This window comes from Vicia villosa, linkage group LG5 (genome assembly GCF_029867415.1).
Source record: "Vicia villosa cultivar HV-30 ecotype Madison, WI linkage group LG5, Vvil1.0, whole genome shotgun sequence".
In the NCBI taxonomy this organism is placed as follows: Eukaryota; Viridiplantae; Streptophyta; class Magnoliopsida; order Fabales; family Fabaceae; genus Vicia; species Vicia villosa.
The window spans coordinates 53975431-53992058 of record NC_081184.1 but is presented as its reverse complement, the minus strand read 5'-3'; the positions used below and the strand labels follow the sequence as shown (position 1 = coordinate 53992058).

General features: G+C 34.4%; 1 protein-coding gene across 1 annotated transcript; it reads left to right on the top strand.

Moving 5' to 3' along the window:
- Positions 1-264: 264 nt before the first annotated feature.
- Positions 265-4632, top strand: LOC131601664 (cell number regulator 6-like). The gene is made up of 4 exons (XM_058873529.1): positions 265-587; positions 912-1026; positions 1133-1413; positions 4185-4632. The coding sequence occupies exons 1-4, from the start codon at positions 483-485 to the stop codon at positions 4410-4412; spliced, it is 729 nt and encodes a 242-aa protein (XP_058729512.1). The 5' UTR covers positions 265-482; the 3' UTR covers positions 4413-4632.
- The last annotated feature ends 11996 nt before the right edge of the window (positions 4633-16628 follow it).

The window sequence follows — 16628 nt, the reverse complement described above, 5'->3', positions numbered from 1 at the left end:
GCATCTCCGAAAGATCTACTGAAATAAATAGTTTGAATTTTCTTAATATTTAGGATATTTTTTAAGCTTCCGTAAATATACCTATCAAGAAATCAATTTTTTTTCTAAAAAGTACTTCCAAAAGTAATCTACAGAGAAATAAACAACATAATTGAAATTTTACGCGGTGATTTAGAGATTATAGAAATCTTTATAATAATAATATAAAGTAAATAGGTGTAAATAAATATAAAATAAAAAGTAAATAGGCGTAAGTAGAAGCAAAAGGGTAATTGACATTATAGTTGACTCTTGTTGCACACCTTGCTTCCTTCCTTTGTCTTCCGGAATTCATTACTTTTCTTTCTCATTTCTGATTCTTTCACAGTTTGATTTCTCTTGTCCTAAATTTCCGTTACAATCTCATATTGTCATCAATCCAGGTTGAACCCTTTATCCTCTCGATTTCCATTTTCTCTCATCATCCAAACTGTGTTTGTTAGATGGAAGAAACGAATCAATCGCGTTACGTCAAGTTATCTAAAAATCAAACCAGCGTCGAAGATATCATCCCCGGTGAACTGAATCAACCAATTGAGGTTCCTCAGGTTTTGATTCTCTTATCTCTCTTTCCAGATCTATCATTTCTTATTAACTTGCAAATTTATGTTCAACCGTTTTTTGGCATCTAGAACACCTGATTATACTTATGTTCAAAATGATCATTCCAATCAACTTCACTAATAATTCCCCATTACCTGCCTTGTAATTAATTTTATTTCGATTTGTAGAAAATGTCAATGCTTCTGTTGTGGATCTCAGTCTTAACAGAAAAAATCACTTAAATGTTCAAACTTGGGTACATATTTTAGATTGAGTGAGTTTTTTATGCAGCAGATATACCTTTGATTATGAACTTTGAAACATTGCAGTTGGCTGTTCGCAAGTGCCCTGAATGTAGACAGCCATTACCTGAAACCTATGCACCTCCTGCAGATGAACCTTGGATGACTGGTATATTTGGATGTGTAGAGGACCGTGAAAGTTGTATGTTAATACTCTCAAATTCTACTTGATTTTCATAATACAGTGACAGTATACATGCTATAGCAGAAGCTCCCATCCTTTTATATTTTTTCATCTTTCATTGCAGGCTTGACTGGACTCTTCTGTCCCTGTGTATTATTTGGACGCAATGTAGAGAGCCTCAGGGATGACAACACTCCTTGGACAAGGCCATGTATTTGTCATGCCATTTTTGTCGAAGGCGGCATTTCGTTGGCTTTAGCCACTGTCATTGCAACCTCCTTCATTTCTGGCATTGACCCGGGGACAACATGTCTCATATATGAGGGTTTATTTTTTACGTGGTGGATGTGTGGCATTCACACTGGTCAAGTTCGGCAAACCTTACAGAAGAAATATCACTTGAAGGTACATGTGCTGTAAATCTCTTTCATTAGGACAAGTAGTTGACATCAAAGATGAAATCAGATATTCTCTACGAGAAATATGACAGGAAGTTATTCCTATCAAAGCTATAATCTAGGGTTTGTAATAGAAAAGGGGAAGAACAATACAAAACTAAAATAAAGATAACATTTTCATTTCGTTTGATCATTTTCTCATCTCTCAATGATTACATATATATATATATATAGTAGTAGTGAATAGTAACTAAAGACCCAATAACTAATTAAAGCCCAAACTATCCTAAGAATATTTTAGAAAACATCATAATCTAAAATAAACTACCAATACATCAAAATACTAATAAAACTCATTTAACTAATAATACTTTATTCTATTAATCTCCCTATCATTGCCGCGGGGTTCACATGAACCTTGTCCTCAAGGTTCGAAAATAAATATGAGAGTGGAGATATTGTTCCCGGATCCCATTGAGTAACAAGAGTAAGAAGCCACCCTTTGGTAAATGCCATCACAAAACCACCGATGAATGTTGCTATCAGCTGCAGAAATTTCCGAACCTTCTCATGATTAACCAATATTAAGTAGCTCAAATGGGAATTATCAGATTCATTACCAACAATAAACTTTGAATCTTTAAAAGAAACCTGTTGCCATTTGGGATAATTATAGGACTCATTAGTAACAGTCCCTGAAGAAGGGGAACAATCCAGATTTGTAGTAAACAAGTTAGAATTTTGATGGCCTTTGCAACTGATAACTGTTTCCATCCCATTTGGGAAACCAAACAATCTTCTGTCACCTTGTTCTAAGGCCCTAGGAGTTAAGAAACAAAAACTGTTATCAACATTGTGTTTCAACCAGTGACTTTGCTTGGGAGAAACAATTCCAATTAAACTTTGATCTTCAGCTTTAACCAAATCATGTGATGGCTTTATTAAAGAAGTACAGAAACTGGAAGTGGAATCATTCATGTCACAACTGATTGAGGACTCGTTTCGATACTTGGATGGCTGGGATGAACCACTTCCAAGAAGCACTATCTCCAAGTCATCTCTTATATTTTCCAAGCAAGCGGGGGCATTACCATCTTCACACAACCCTGGCTCCTCAACCATCATCTTGTTATCACGCCTGGGAATTAAATCCTCCGTTGTCTGACTGAAATCTTTCCAGAGCTGACTGACATGCTGAGCTGCTTCCACAACCTCTGGAATTTCTAACAGCAACTCATCGATAATTTCTGAGGAAGACACTTTGGTTGGAATAAAAGATCTATCCAACCCAAGATTAACATAGGGACGCAAAGTAAACTTGAGAAGATTTTTAGCACAAATGACATTAGAAAGTGCTGAAACATAATCCTCACTTGAAGCAAGAGAGACATGTTTTGAGCTATTTTGAATTGGGCTAGACCAAATCCCGGAGCTGGAAAGAACTGAGGACATGAGACGGTAGAAGGGAAGTCACCAACAAACTTCACCCGATCACCTGCTTTAAGAGTACTGCCTTTTGACGATGCCGTAGAAACTTCTTGCTTCAGTATAAACTGTGAACTTACTGCGGGTCCACCTATAATTTGGGCGTGAACACTAGAAGTCGGTTTCTTATGTTGTAGTGCAGCAGCCTGAGCACTACTTCTCTTAATAAACACGGGTCTTTCAGGCCTTGAACTTTCTTTGGTAGCTTCAATTTGCGCTCCATTTATTGGAGCACCCTGGGTTTCGAAAATGCTCACAGGAGGAGGTATATTGGCCGTAGAGATACTAGTAAGGAGCTGCTGAAATATATATGCCTGCTTCACGTTCCGACGATCACATACATCCTTCACAGAATGAACAACCGCTGCAGTATACTCTTCTAAAACATGAGCAACAAATATATCAGAATCAACAGACTTTGAACCCTCATAATCTATTCCCAAACCACCCCCTATATCAAAAACTTTCATCTGGGCACGGAAACGAAGCAATTCACAATAGATCTGTGAAGCTTCTCCAACACCAGCAGCAAGTAACTCAGTTGTGGGAATTTGAGAACCAATATGAAAATGCAACAATTGGAGAGACATTTTTTAAAAAAATTGTCCTGCGTGATTCTGTTCTGCTCCAAACGTATATATTTATGCAGTGAGTCAGTGACATGACATTTTTTAATATATCATAAAACCATGTTTGTGTTTTTTGAACTATTTAACCGGAAAGGAAACAATGATAGACTTGCTGGTCTCTACTCAATCTTACTATGAAATCCTGGAAAATAAATTGGTGTTCTCATTTTCTTTCTTCCAATGTTACAAAACTGGTGCTAACTTTGTGTTACATTTCATCTTTTGCTCTTATCTGATGTAATTGGCTGGTTGTTCTTTCTTGTTTTGGTATTAAATTCTTAAACTTCAGAAAGTTCTGGGCCATCAGTGCTATGGTAGAGGTTTCACTCATTGTTAAGGGTTTGAATCCTGATTCATGTTAACAGAAAAACTTAGTTGGGAGGGGACTACCCTCCCTGTATGCCTTCAAATTTTCTGGCGGAGATTAGTCATTGTTAAAGAAAGGTGAATACTTTGCACCTATTACATGAGTATTAGGAGAAAAAATAAAGTGGTTTAGTTTAATTGCTCCCAAATTTTAGGTGGAACTTACCAACCCGGGCAATGGTTGTAATTTGAATTGAATAGAGAATGTCACAAAAGGGTTAAATTTCATCAATAATACTTATAAACGATTTTGCTAACTTTTTCCTTTTATTTTTATACATGAACCTTATGATTGCAGAATTCACCTTGTAATGCATGCTGTGTGCACTGCTGCTTGCACTGGTGTGCCTTGTGTCAGGAGCACAGGGAGATGAAGGGAAGGCTCTCGGACAATAGTTTTTCTGAAATGACCATTGTAAACCCTCCTCCCATTCAAGAGATGAAGTCTACTGACGAAAAGGAAAATCCCGAGACATCTTCAGCTAACAACAATGAACACATTACTATGGAGATGCAGGCGATGTAAACCATTGTTAATACTTAATAGTGACAGAGAAAATAATTTTCCTTAGACCCTTGGCTAGAACTCATCATGTTAATACTTAATGATAACTTGGCTTCAGTACTTCATGTTGCATTAAACATGTAAGTCACATTTACACACAACTCTTCGTGTCTGTTTTTTGAAGCCAAACTATACGGAATCCTCATTTTTTAATTTTATTATCTGGCTTTAAACTTTGACTCATCCTGTCTGAGTATGTCTGCTTTATTTTTGCTTCATCCTTGGCCGGGTTAGGATCTGATACCTTTGTCTTTGATGCCTTTGGTAACTTTGTGTGTATTTTTTTCTACCAACTTATCATTTCATTATTTTATTAATTAAACTACAGGCACCAAAGGTATGAAACACTGCCCCATGCTTGGCCATTTTGTTATTTTACTGTCAGTATTAAAAGTTGATGTTAGATGCGTATATAGGAGTAAGAGTAATTATAGTAGTAATAATAATACTTAGCTTCTATACTTTATTGCTGCAGTGTTTGTTACCGAATAATTGTTAAAAATCACTTTATTTACAGATAAAAAAACCACTTTAGTTTAAAAAATAACTATGAAGTTTATTTATTATATAGGAAGGCTAAACTGCCCATCAGATTCTTGACTTAATTTTAGCTAACATTGTTATGTTAGTGCTTTACATTTTTTTTGGTTCAAGTCCTTTGCATTTTAAAATACTAATATTGTTAACATTTTTTAATTAGAAAAATTCTGAAACACTATAATTCAAGATCCAGCTGAAATTCGTAGCAAACCAACCAAAACTTCGGTTATGTTGAATTTGTACTAAGAAGACAAAGAGAATGTTACTATCAAGAGGATTGCATTCTTTAATTCGTGACTGACATTACAAATATGAATTTTGATTAAAAAAATTGGTGTTGTAGAAATTAAAAAAAAAAGAAAAAACACACACACACTGACAATAGTTTTTTCAAGTGATTTAATGATACTACTATTGATGAAAGAGATTTGAAGATTGAAAAGTACAAGAAGGAAATTTTAAAATTAAAGAATGAATTAGTTAACACAAGAAGATGATTGAAGATGTCAGTAACATTTGAAGTTGAATTTAGTATTAGTAGCAATATTTTTGGCTGGTGACAGAACTTATTAGGGCTTCAATCCATTTGAAGTAGGATATTGCACTGTTATTTGAAATAAATGTTAGTAACAATGTTATTGTTCTTGTATTGTGTAAACGTATTTTGCAATCCTTTGTTTAGGGTATTTTGTATTGTCAACGCAATTTATGTTGTAATCCTTTATTAAAATTAATATAATAATATGTTGTCCAAATTATCAATGTTGTCATTCACCTTCACCGCATGATCTTTTTCATGAGAACTCTTGTTATAAGACTTGGTTAATTTCTCCATGATTCTCTGCATATGTTGGCACAAAGAAGATCTTCAACTTCACATTCAAGTACCTATTAAGAGAGACAATTTACACATTCATCTGATAAGGGTTGAACTTCAGAATACATGATAGTCTTGGAGTCCATTTAGCACGGAGTTGATTCACAATGTTATCAACCAAGCGCACGTCCTAAACTCGCAACCCGGTTCAGTCCTAAGAATCTTCAGGTCCTCCACAAATTGAATTAGATATTTCTTTCCGTCAACCCAAAAATCCCCTACCTTATTTATTTCCCCACCTGTTTTATAGTGATCAAATTACGAGCATAATACAACCTCAATTTATTAGTAGTGTTTTAGTCAATTTTCAACAATCTTCCTTTAACTGAAGCAAGTTCCCAAAAAAAACATATCACATTCCATGCATGTAAAGTTATAACATAACAATGCACCCACACCCCTCTTTCATAAATCATCTCACTATTCTTCGACAAAGCACGATAATCATACACTAAAGTACTAAAAAAAATTGCCGCTTTATTAAAAACAAACATTACCTCCTTCGTCTTGATCGTAAAATACAAGAAAATTTTGTCTCCTCCCAACTGTGCCATCATAAAATCATGAAACCCAACATTTGAAATACTTTTTTGAATAACCAAAACTGTAACACTGTTCTGAATCCTAGCCACTCGACCATTAGAGTTGTCAAACTGGGCTCGGCCCATCAGGCCGACCAACGAGCACTATATTTTATTGTGGATCAGGCTTAAAGAAACCTTAAAACACACAACCTTGTCTTTTTGGCCCAGCCCATCGGATCTATGTTTTTCATGGGTCGGGTCGGACCGACCAATCAAGCTTTAGGTTGGACCTTTAAAAATAAATTTATAAAATAATTTTAGTTAATTTGGGAGAAAAATTGAGATAAGATATGATTACATAAGTGTGTTTCAAGTGAAAAAGAAAAGTTAAAGAGGATGAAGATATGTTTTCAAGATGATGTGATTAAAAAATGGTTGTGAGATGAAGAGAAAGTTTGAGTATTGGAGATCATATTCAGTTCCTCTCTACTTTTACATAGATATCTTCATTTGATGAATGTTTTAAATATCACTTAACTAAATTTATGATTCCTCATTACTTATGTTATACAGCTTTTGCCCATTACATCTTTTTTATAAATTTAAAACTATAATATTGAAATAAGGGACTGGTTGGCTCTCGGGCCACATGGCGTATTAGAAAATGGGTCTGGCTGATTTTTGAGAGTCAATGAAGTAATTGGGCCGACCCACTGCAGCCCCTTTATATGTTTTGGTCCTCCGAATCCAAGCGGGCTGGGTCAAGGTGGTCCATTTGACTGCTCTTTATAGACCCAGTCATTGTCTTCAAAAGCAACCTCATAACTTCTACCCGTCGGTGCTACCTTTTCCTCCCCATTTTCGCCCCCTTTAACTTCTTATGAGTCTCGTTCACTAGCTCTGCGTACGAAGCCACCCTTGTAACGCCCGGAAATTTAATTAATTATTTAATTAAATATTTCAGAGTATTTTCAGAATTAATTGTTGAAAAATATTGAAGTTGGGAATTAATTGGTGTATTTCTATGAAGTATTATTTAATTGAAGGATTGACGAAGTTGAGGAAAAATAATATTGGATTATAAATGAGAAATTTATATTGAATTAAGTGTGGTAGTCGTAGTAAATTAGATGTGTGCTAATAATAGGCCGATTAAGGAATTTATGAGAAAATATTATTATTGATGGAGTTGAATAAAATAAGAAAATTAGGTTTTGTTGGCAGAATAAGGTTTTTGGAGCTTTTGGAAAATAGACCGTGAAATAAAGTTGCAGACAAAGAGGAACAAGGGTTTGGGTGAGAGGCACAAGGTTTCCGTGTAGCAAGCTTATATGAGTGGTGTTGTGGAATCGCGAGGAAGAGGTTGGAAGCTGCGACAAAGTTAGAAGATCGACCAGAAGATTATAGAGAGACCGTAAATCCAAGGTAAAGGTGGGGTTCAATCTCTATAACTGGTTATATGAGAGACTATATGTGGGGTAGGTTTGTATAAATTTGTGCATGAATTGTTTGTCGAATATGATATATTAGGATTCTGGGAAAATTATTAGTTTTGTTAACTTTATTTGTCTGTGAATGTTAATAATATGTTGACAAATTTGTTCTATGATTCATTTAAATCGTATTGCTGTTACTAAGTTGTTGAGACTGTCAATCGAGGCTTTAAAACTGGGTAAATAGAAGAAAAGTGACAGAAGGAAGTTGCAGGCAAAAAATAATAGAAGAAGATAGAATTTGGGGCGGGGCCACACTGCTATGGGGTGGGCGCCCCACCCTTGGAACATATCTATGGTGAGGGCCCCTTAAATGTGGGATGGGCGCCCCACCCTTGGAACATATCTATGGCGAGGGCCCCTTAAATGTGGGATGGGCTCCCCAGCCACCACTTGTTTTTTTTTGTTTCATAATTTTGCTCACTGTATCTCTTTAATTGGCATAAATAGTATATATATTTTAGTTAGGATAGTATATTCATACAGGTACAAGAGGTAGTTATTAGTAGAAGCATAAGGGTTAAAATAAATTACAGGTTGATATATTACACTGGTAAGTTGATTAGTTTAGTTAGTTGCAAGGTGCTGCATTATAACAGTAAATTAAATTGGTGACAGAGTTAGTTCGCAAATTATAGGGGGGGTCATACTGCTTTTATTAAAGTTGATATCAGATTGAGAATTAAAATAGTAAGATTAGCAAAAGGTAGCAGAAGTATTTTACTAGCAGGAAACAACAGTAGTTGATGTACACGTTTTGGTAGTTTAGCCGAAGAAATATGTGGAGTAGCAGCAAGAATAATGGAGCAGTGTAGTTAATAACATGAATATAATTTAGTAGCATTTGAGATTTAATATCAAGGGATTAAATAAATAGAAATGGTGGGAATTAGTAGTAATACTAGTGGTTGATGAAATCAGCACCGAATAGTAATATAAGTAGTTTTAATCGGTATAAATGTTAACCGAAATTAGTTGAAATTTGGCATAAATAATTCATAAATGGTTGTAGTTATTTTTGGTTGGTTTAATGTATGGAATTGGTCGAATAAGTAGAAGTAAGCGGTAAACTTAGTTGTCCGGAATTAACCAAAATTTGCCGGGGTAGTTCATATGTATTAGTAGGTAATTGGGGTTGGTTTATTTTGTTGTAATTATGTCGATTGAGTTGAATTGTAGGTACAAAATAATTAGTTGTTTTGTTTCGGTTTATGGACCTTATTGAGTTGCGGGTCCTATGACCAATGTTATTTGAGTTGAGTTGCTGTTATAAATTGTTGTTGATTAAGTTATAGGCCTATGGCCAGTGTTGAAGCAACGTTGAGTACATCTGTTTATTGGTACAGTGTTGATGTAGGACTATGCCTTGCGATGATTGTTGTTATTGTGTGTGACTGTTGCATTCATACATTTGCATCTTTAAGTTGGCCTGGATTGGCAATTTTTAAGTTGGATCTATGCTCACCATGTTGTCCTTGATTGGCAAATTAGCGACGAAGACTTGTGCCTTGATGCCTCGATAAACTGGAAATTTTTAAGTTAGGAGTTTTGCTCCAATGGTACCACATGCATGTGCATAGTTGAGTCGCATTTTGAGTTGTGTGTTAAGGTTGTTGTTGTTACTAAGTTGTGTTAATTTCTGTTGCTATGTTGATGTGTTGGTTTATTAAAGTTGTCTTATTGTTGTTATTAAGTTTTTTGTTGCTTGTTGTTATATTGGTGTTATAAAGTGCTGAAATTTGTATGATTCAAATCTAATATACTGTTTATCATACACCTGTTTATATTGGTTGATATTTCACCCTTTCATTTGTTTTGTCGTTGCCTTTATACTGGTAACATTTAGATATTCAAGAATGAAGAATTAGTAGCTGTTAGTCCAAGTCGGTTTAGTTGCTCTGATACGTAGCACTCGGGGGGGATGAATGATAATTGTTTCGATGTTGTTGTTACTACTCTAGTTGTTGGATAATTATAAGTTGAAATTTTTTTTAGCTGAATAAAGTTATAAATGATTTCTAAGTTAAAAGTTGTGATTCCGCCGTGTAATTAATAAAAAGGTTATTTTGCCTTGAAAGAATAAAATATGTCGTTATTTGTTAATCGGAATGCTATGTATCTACGAGAACATGCAATTACAGGTTTTCTATTATGTTGAACTGTGATATCCCATTGTTTTGTCGAAATTTTATCACTCTGATTTTATTATAAATTACCGATTAGAAATGGGGTGTTACATTAGTGGTATCAGAGCAGACCGGTCCGTCCGGCCAAAGTTGTCTAATATTGTTTATAAGTACACGATAAGTGTGTACAACACTGTCGGTACTTGTTGTTTTTCTAATCACTAGTTGCAGGAGTGGGCTTGAAGCTAAGTGGGGGAAAAGCGGTGCTTCTCGGACATGTTTCAGTTGTAAGATGTGGGTTCAGTATGTTGTGGACAACGGTAATACAAGTTGTTGAAGTTTGTTGTTTCCCGAATCCGAAGGTAACATGGATTCAAGGTTTTTGGTGGTTGATCAAGTGGAGCATTTGGAGAAAGAGGATGAGCAGGAATTGTTGATTTTTACTTCTCGAAGGATGAGGAGCAATGTAGCAGTTGTTGATATGCAAAGTATGGTGAAAATTCCTGATGTTTTAGAAGTGATTGTTAAGTAACCAGCTAATGGTTATAAGATGGAATTCAGGAAGTTGCTATGTTCAGCGTGGTTGATGGACTGTGAAGTTGTTGTTTAAGTAGCCTTGTGTAAGATGTTGACGTAGGAACAATGATTAAGTGACGAATTGCGGTAGACCGTGTTGTGAAATCCTAGTGAGTAACTGAAAAAGTTGTAGTAGTTGTTGGAACATTCTGAATCGCAAATTAAAGTCAGAAAAGTGATGAATAGGAAGTGTTGATAGTGGTGTGAAGAAATTCTATCCCGATGTTATCATAAGGTGTGTATTAGTATGTAGCTGCAAGACGTTTGTGTTAACATGTTCAGATGATTTTGAAAGTTATTGAATTATGATGCTTTTGGTGACGTGAATACAAGTTCTAAAGGAGCACTATTGCAGTTGGTAACGATGGTTTATACTCCATTATGGTTGTCGGATATCTATTGACAAATTAAGGGCTTGATCACCCTTAATATCTTGTTGATAGCAGGAGGACTCGTATTGGATGGTATAGAATTATCTTGCTACCTCAATGATGCTAAAGTGATGGACGTTAAAGGAAGTGTGAAACTGGATTGAAGTTGACGAACTATATGATTGAGGGAAATGTTAATAAAGGAGGTGAATTAAAATGGATGATCAGAGTTGCGCAGCTGAAGTGTGATGTGTTAGAGTACTGTGTTTCTCTTAAATCATGTTGATTGTATAAGGATGCTCTGATAGTTGATTGGTTGAGGATAATAACTTTAAAAAGCGTAGTACAGCGACACAGGCTTGAGTCGTATCGCAAGGATTCTTGATTTTATTAACTAACAGTAAAAATGATAATGGGGGTTTGTTTTAGAATCGAATCATAAAAGAGAAAATAAAAAGTGATTATTGAATAAGTGATTAAAACAGGTTAATCTGCCGGTTCAATGTCCAACTTATCACCGGTCAGTATAATTTCAATTCCCCGAATAATTTCAATTCCTATTCGATTATAGTAATGAGTCAACAAACACAATTCATACTACAACGTGTAAATTCCTAATTTCCGAAATTAAGCAAACAGATTGAAGTATTGTGAATTAAGCAAACACAATTGCGCGGATTAAGCAAACGCAAATAAATTATAGAAACAACAATTATCGAATCAAATCAATATTTATCCTATGGAACTTAAATTAAGCAAACAAGACATAGAGCAAAATATTGAAAGGAATAAGCAATTTAATTGAAATTGATAAAAAAAACCTCAAAGTATTTGGAATTCGACTCCGGCAGATTTCACCTTCGGATTAGTTCTCCATTACACGATCGTACAAGCTTCAAAATTATTTCGTGAATAGTAAAATATGTGAACAGTACCGCAGCTAGACCTAGGTACCTAGAAAGAATCAGCCAAAAGCATTTATGACCCAACTGGGTCAAATTACAAAACCCACACCCACTACTAACGACCAAAAACTGAAAATAAACTAGTGTTGCAGCTTCAAATGCAAATCTGAAAAATATAGGCTCCAAATATGACTTCGACTCCAACACAAAAGTTGTAGCTCTTTTTCTTAGCTTTCCGACGATTACTAGAACGCGTAAATTGGATTCCCGGAGCTTCAGTTATGATCGTTTCCGTGCAGATTGCTTAAGCTGAAAAATAAAGTGCGAAAATCAAATTAAACCAAAAATAAACTAAAATAGAAAAACAATATAAAACATAAAAATATATAAAGAAAAACATAGAAATGCTTAATACAAATATGAAAGAACGTGCATTAAAATGCACTAATCAGTGGTGTGGTTAATACTTGAGTTATACTGTTAAGTTGGCATTATAGTAATTTGGTTTATGTTATAGTAATGTTGTTGTTAGTTGCCGAAGATGATAATGTGGTTTTGGAAGTGAGAGTGATTGTGTCGATTGAATTTTTGGGGACGAAAATATCCTAAGTGGGGGAGAGTTGTAAAGCCCAGAAATTTAATTAATTATTTAATTAAATATTTCAGAGTATTTTCATAATTAATTGTTGAAAAGTATTGAAGTTGGGAATTAATCGGTGTATTTCTATGAAGTATTATTTAATTGATGGATTGACGAAGTTGCGGAAAAATAATATTGGATTATAAATGAGAAATTTATATTGAACTAAGTGTGGTAGTCGTAGTAAATTGGAGGTGTGCTAATAATAGGCCCATTAAAGAATTTATGAGAAAATATTATTATTGGTGGAGTTGAATAAAATAAGAAAATTAGGTTTTGCTGGCGGAATAATGTTTTTGGAGCTTTTGGAAAATAGAGCGTGAAATAAAGTTGCAGACAAAGAGGAACAAGGGTTTTGGCGAGAGGCACAAGGTTTCGGTGTAGCAAGCTTATATGAGTGGTGTTGTGGAATCGCGAGGAAGAGAAGCTAGGAGATCGACAGGAAAATAATAGAGACCCCGTAAATCCAAGGTAACAGTGGGGTTCAATCTCCATGACTGGGTATATGATAGACCGTATGTGGGGTAGGGTTGTATAAATTTGTGAATAAATTGTTTGTCGAATCTGATATATTGGGATTCTGGAAAAATGATTAGTTTTGTTAATTTTATTTGTCAGTGGATGTTGATAATATGTTGACGAATTTTTTCTATGATTCATTTAAATCGTATTGCTGTTACTAAGTTGTTGAGACTGTCAATCGAGGCTTTAAAACTGGGTAAATAGAACAAAAGTGGCCGAAGGAAGTTGTAGGAAAAAAATAATAGAAGAAGAAAGAATTCGGGGCGGGGGCCACACAGCTATGGGGTGGGCGCCCCACCCTTGGAACATATCTATGGAGAGGGCCCCTTAAATGTGGGATGGGCGCCCCAACCATCACTTGTCTTTTTTTTTCTTCATAATTTTGCTCACTATATCTCTTTAATTGGCATAAATAATATATATATTTTAATTAGGATAGTATATTCGTACAGGTACCAGAGGTAGTTATCAGTAGTGGCATAAGGGATTAAAATAAATTACAGGTTGATATATTACGGTGGTAAGTTTATTAGTTTAGTTAGTTGCAAGGTGCTGCATTATAACAGTAAATTAAATTGGTGACATAGTTAGTTCGGCTAATTATAGGGGATTCATACTGCTTTTATTTAAGTTGATATTAGACTGAGAGTTAAAACAGTAGGATTAGCAAAAGGTAGCAGAAGTATTTTACTAGCAGGAAACAACAGTAGTTGATGTTCACGTTTTGGTAGTTTAGCCGAAGAAATATATGGAGTAGCAGCAAGAATAATGGAGCAGTGTAGTTAATAACAGGAATATATTTTGGTAGCATTTGAGATTAAATATCAGGGGATTAAGTAAATAGAAACGGTGGGAATTAGTAGTAATACTAGTGGTTGATGAAATCAGCACCAAATAGTAAAATTAGTAGTTTAAACTGGTATAATTGTTAACTGAAATTATTTGAAATTTGGCATAAATAATTTATAAATGGTTGTAGTTATTTTTGGTTGGTTTGATGTATGGAATTGGTCAAATAAGTAGAAGTAAGCGGTAAACTTAGTTGTCCGGAATTAACCAAAATTTTCCGGGGTAGTTCGTATATATTAGTAGGTAATTGGGGTTGGTTTATTTTGTTGTAATTATGTCGATTGAGTTGAATTGAAGGTACAAAAGAATAATTTGTTTTGTTCTGGTTTATGGACCTTATTGAGTTGCGGGTCATATGACCAATGTTATTTGAGTTGAGCTGTTGTTATATATTGTTGTTGATAAGTTGATTAAGTTGTAGACCTATGGCTAGTGTTGAAGCGACATTGAGTATCTCTGTTTATCGGTACAATGTTGATGTAGGACTATGTCTTGCGATGATTGTTGTTGTTGTATGTGACTGTTGAATTCATACATTTGCATCTTTAAGTTGGCCTAGATTGGAAAATTAGCGACGAAGGCAGCCTTGATGCCTTGATAAACTAGCAATTTCTAAGTTGTGAGTTCTGCTCCAACGGTACCACATGCATGTGCACAGTTGAGTCGCATTTTGAGTTGTGTGTTAAGGTTGTTGTTGTCACTAAATTATGTTAATTTCAGTTGCTGTGTTGATGTGTTGGTTGATTAAAGTTGTCTTGTTGCATTCCTTTTCTTTTTTTGCTCCTTACATCCACCTCCTTCACCTTTTCCAACTCCTTCTTCCTCCTAATCCCAAACTCGACCTCCCTCCTCCCATTCTCCCTCGTAAATCTTCTTTCATCATATCTTAACATGTTTTCTATTTCTCAAATCAACATTCTCAAACCTATCATAACGAGCCACATTCGTGTACAATTTATAATCTCCAAAATAAACATTATTTAAAGCCTGGCTCAATTTTTCCACATCCCCTCATTAGCAAACCGAGCAAACTCATACAATTGGTCCTTCGCATTTTTCTTTTGAGAAACAAAGATATCTATTACAATTCCACATACCTTTAGTTCCCTTCTCAAATCAACATACTGAAGATGATATAGTATATTAGAAAAATAAAAAGAGGTAATTGTTACTCGAGGTGGTTCCACACTTACGTTATTCATACTAAACTGATTTTTGTCATTGCACCTACGAGTAACAGACTCTGCATGACTCAATTCCCTACGCGTGCGTGATCTTCCCTTAGAAGTAGCAATTATAGACTAATCAAACTTGTACATGCGATGAATTGCTCCATCGTGATTGCCATAGCCACCATAATTTATGTTGAATGCACGATTAATTTTCTAAAGTCTGACATACATGTGATTTTGTCCAAAGCATGCATATCTCTCATCCTGATTCCTCCCTGGCATGCAACTCCCATAAACATGTTTTTTCATTGTGTTTTCAGTCGTTTCACTTTTCGATTTTGTGCCCTAACCTCAGTCTATTCCCCCTCTTCCCTTTTGTGCCATCCTGGATAAATTTCCCTATCTCTTAGAGCTTCGCTGTCGATGATGAAGTTGCAACGACCGAAGACCAATTTTAGAATATCTTAGTGACTCTCTCAAATCCTAGTGACTTCTGTTATGTGTGTAACAAAAATCAAACTTCATGAAACTTGTATCGTCGCGCGAGCGTGGAAGTGGATGTTTGCTTATAGTAAAATCTCAGTTGGGTGTAATTTTGCATTTTGGAACTCCAACCCCCTCGTCTGTATAAGAGGGTAGTTGTGTATGTATTTGTGGGCGGAGTATCCCTTATACTCCTTTTAATCAAATTTGCCTATTGAAAAAAAAACCATGTTAATTTCATTTTTATTAACTATAAATTATAAATAGCAACCATTTTATATGTTAATTAAAAAATTACTTTATCATTGAATAACTATTATATTTAATCTATATAATAGTTCAAATATACTACATCTGTCTCATAATAAATATTTTATTTGAATTCCGCACCGTTTTTAAAAAAACAATTAGATATGTTGATTTTAATGATAAAATTAATATCATTTACTAATAGCATCTTCATTCATATTACGCAACCAATATGGTGGTTAAAATGGACCCTACTTAATATAATACATTATTTCACATTTTCCAATTATTTAAATCAGCTAACTACATTTCTTAAATATCTATACTACTTGTCTAAAATTCTAAAATGGATCCCACTAATCTTAAAATATATTCAAAATTTATATTTCACTTTAATATATTAACATTGTTTTCCTTTTCATTTTATCTTTTATAAAAAAATTCCACCTGTCCATAATACTACAGTGCTCTGCAGAGAATCTACTGCACAAATTTGCATCTCCTTACAAAGTATATATTTAACAAATTCTAACACAATCATGTTGCAATCTGTGTGGACTTCGTCGATGTGAGTTCTCTAAAATACTCATATTTATTAGGGTTAAATATGTTTTGGTCCCTATAAAATTATAAAATTTTGTTTTTGGTTCCCATAAAAAAAATGGCATGTTTTAATTCCTACAAAATTATTATACATGTAGTTTTAGTCCCTACTATTAAACTAATGAGTATTTTTGCATGATTATTTTATAGATATGTTTAAAATGTTATAAAAAATTTCTTGAAAAAATAGAAACTCAAAATTTAATTTCTAAGTCGTTGTTTTCATTATTTTTATCATTATCTTTTG

Coding starts and splice junctions, on each gene's coding strand:
- LOC131601664 (XM_058873529.1), top strand. CDS start 483: ATGGAAGAAACGAATCAATCGCGTTACGTCAAGTTATCTAAAAATCAA. Junction 1,027..1,132: donor TGTAGAGGACCGTGAAAGTT/GTATGTTAATAC, acceptor CTTTCATTGCAG/GCTTGACTGGACTCTTCTGT. Junction 1,414..4,184: donor AGAAGAAATATCACTTGAAG/GTACATGTGCTG, acceptor TTATGATTGCAG/AATTCACCTTGTAATGCATG.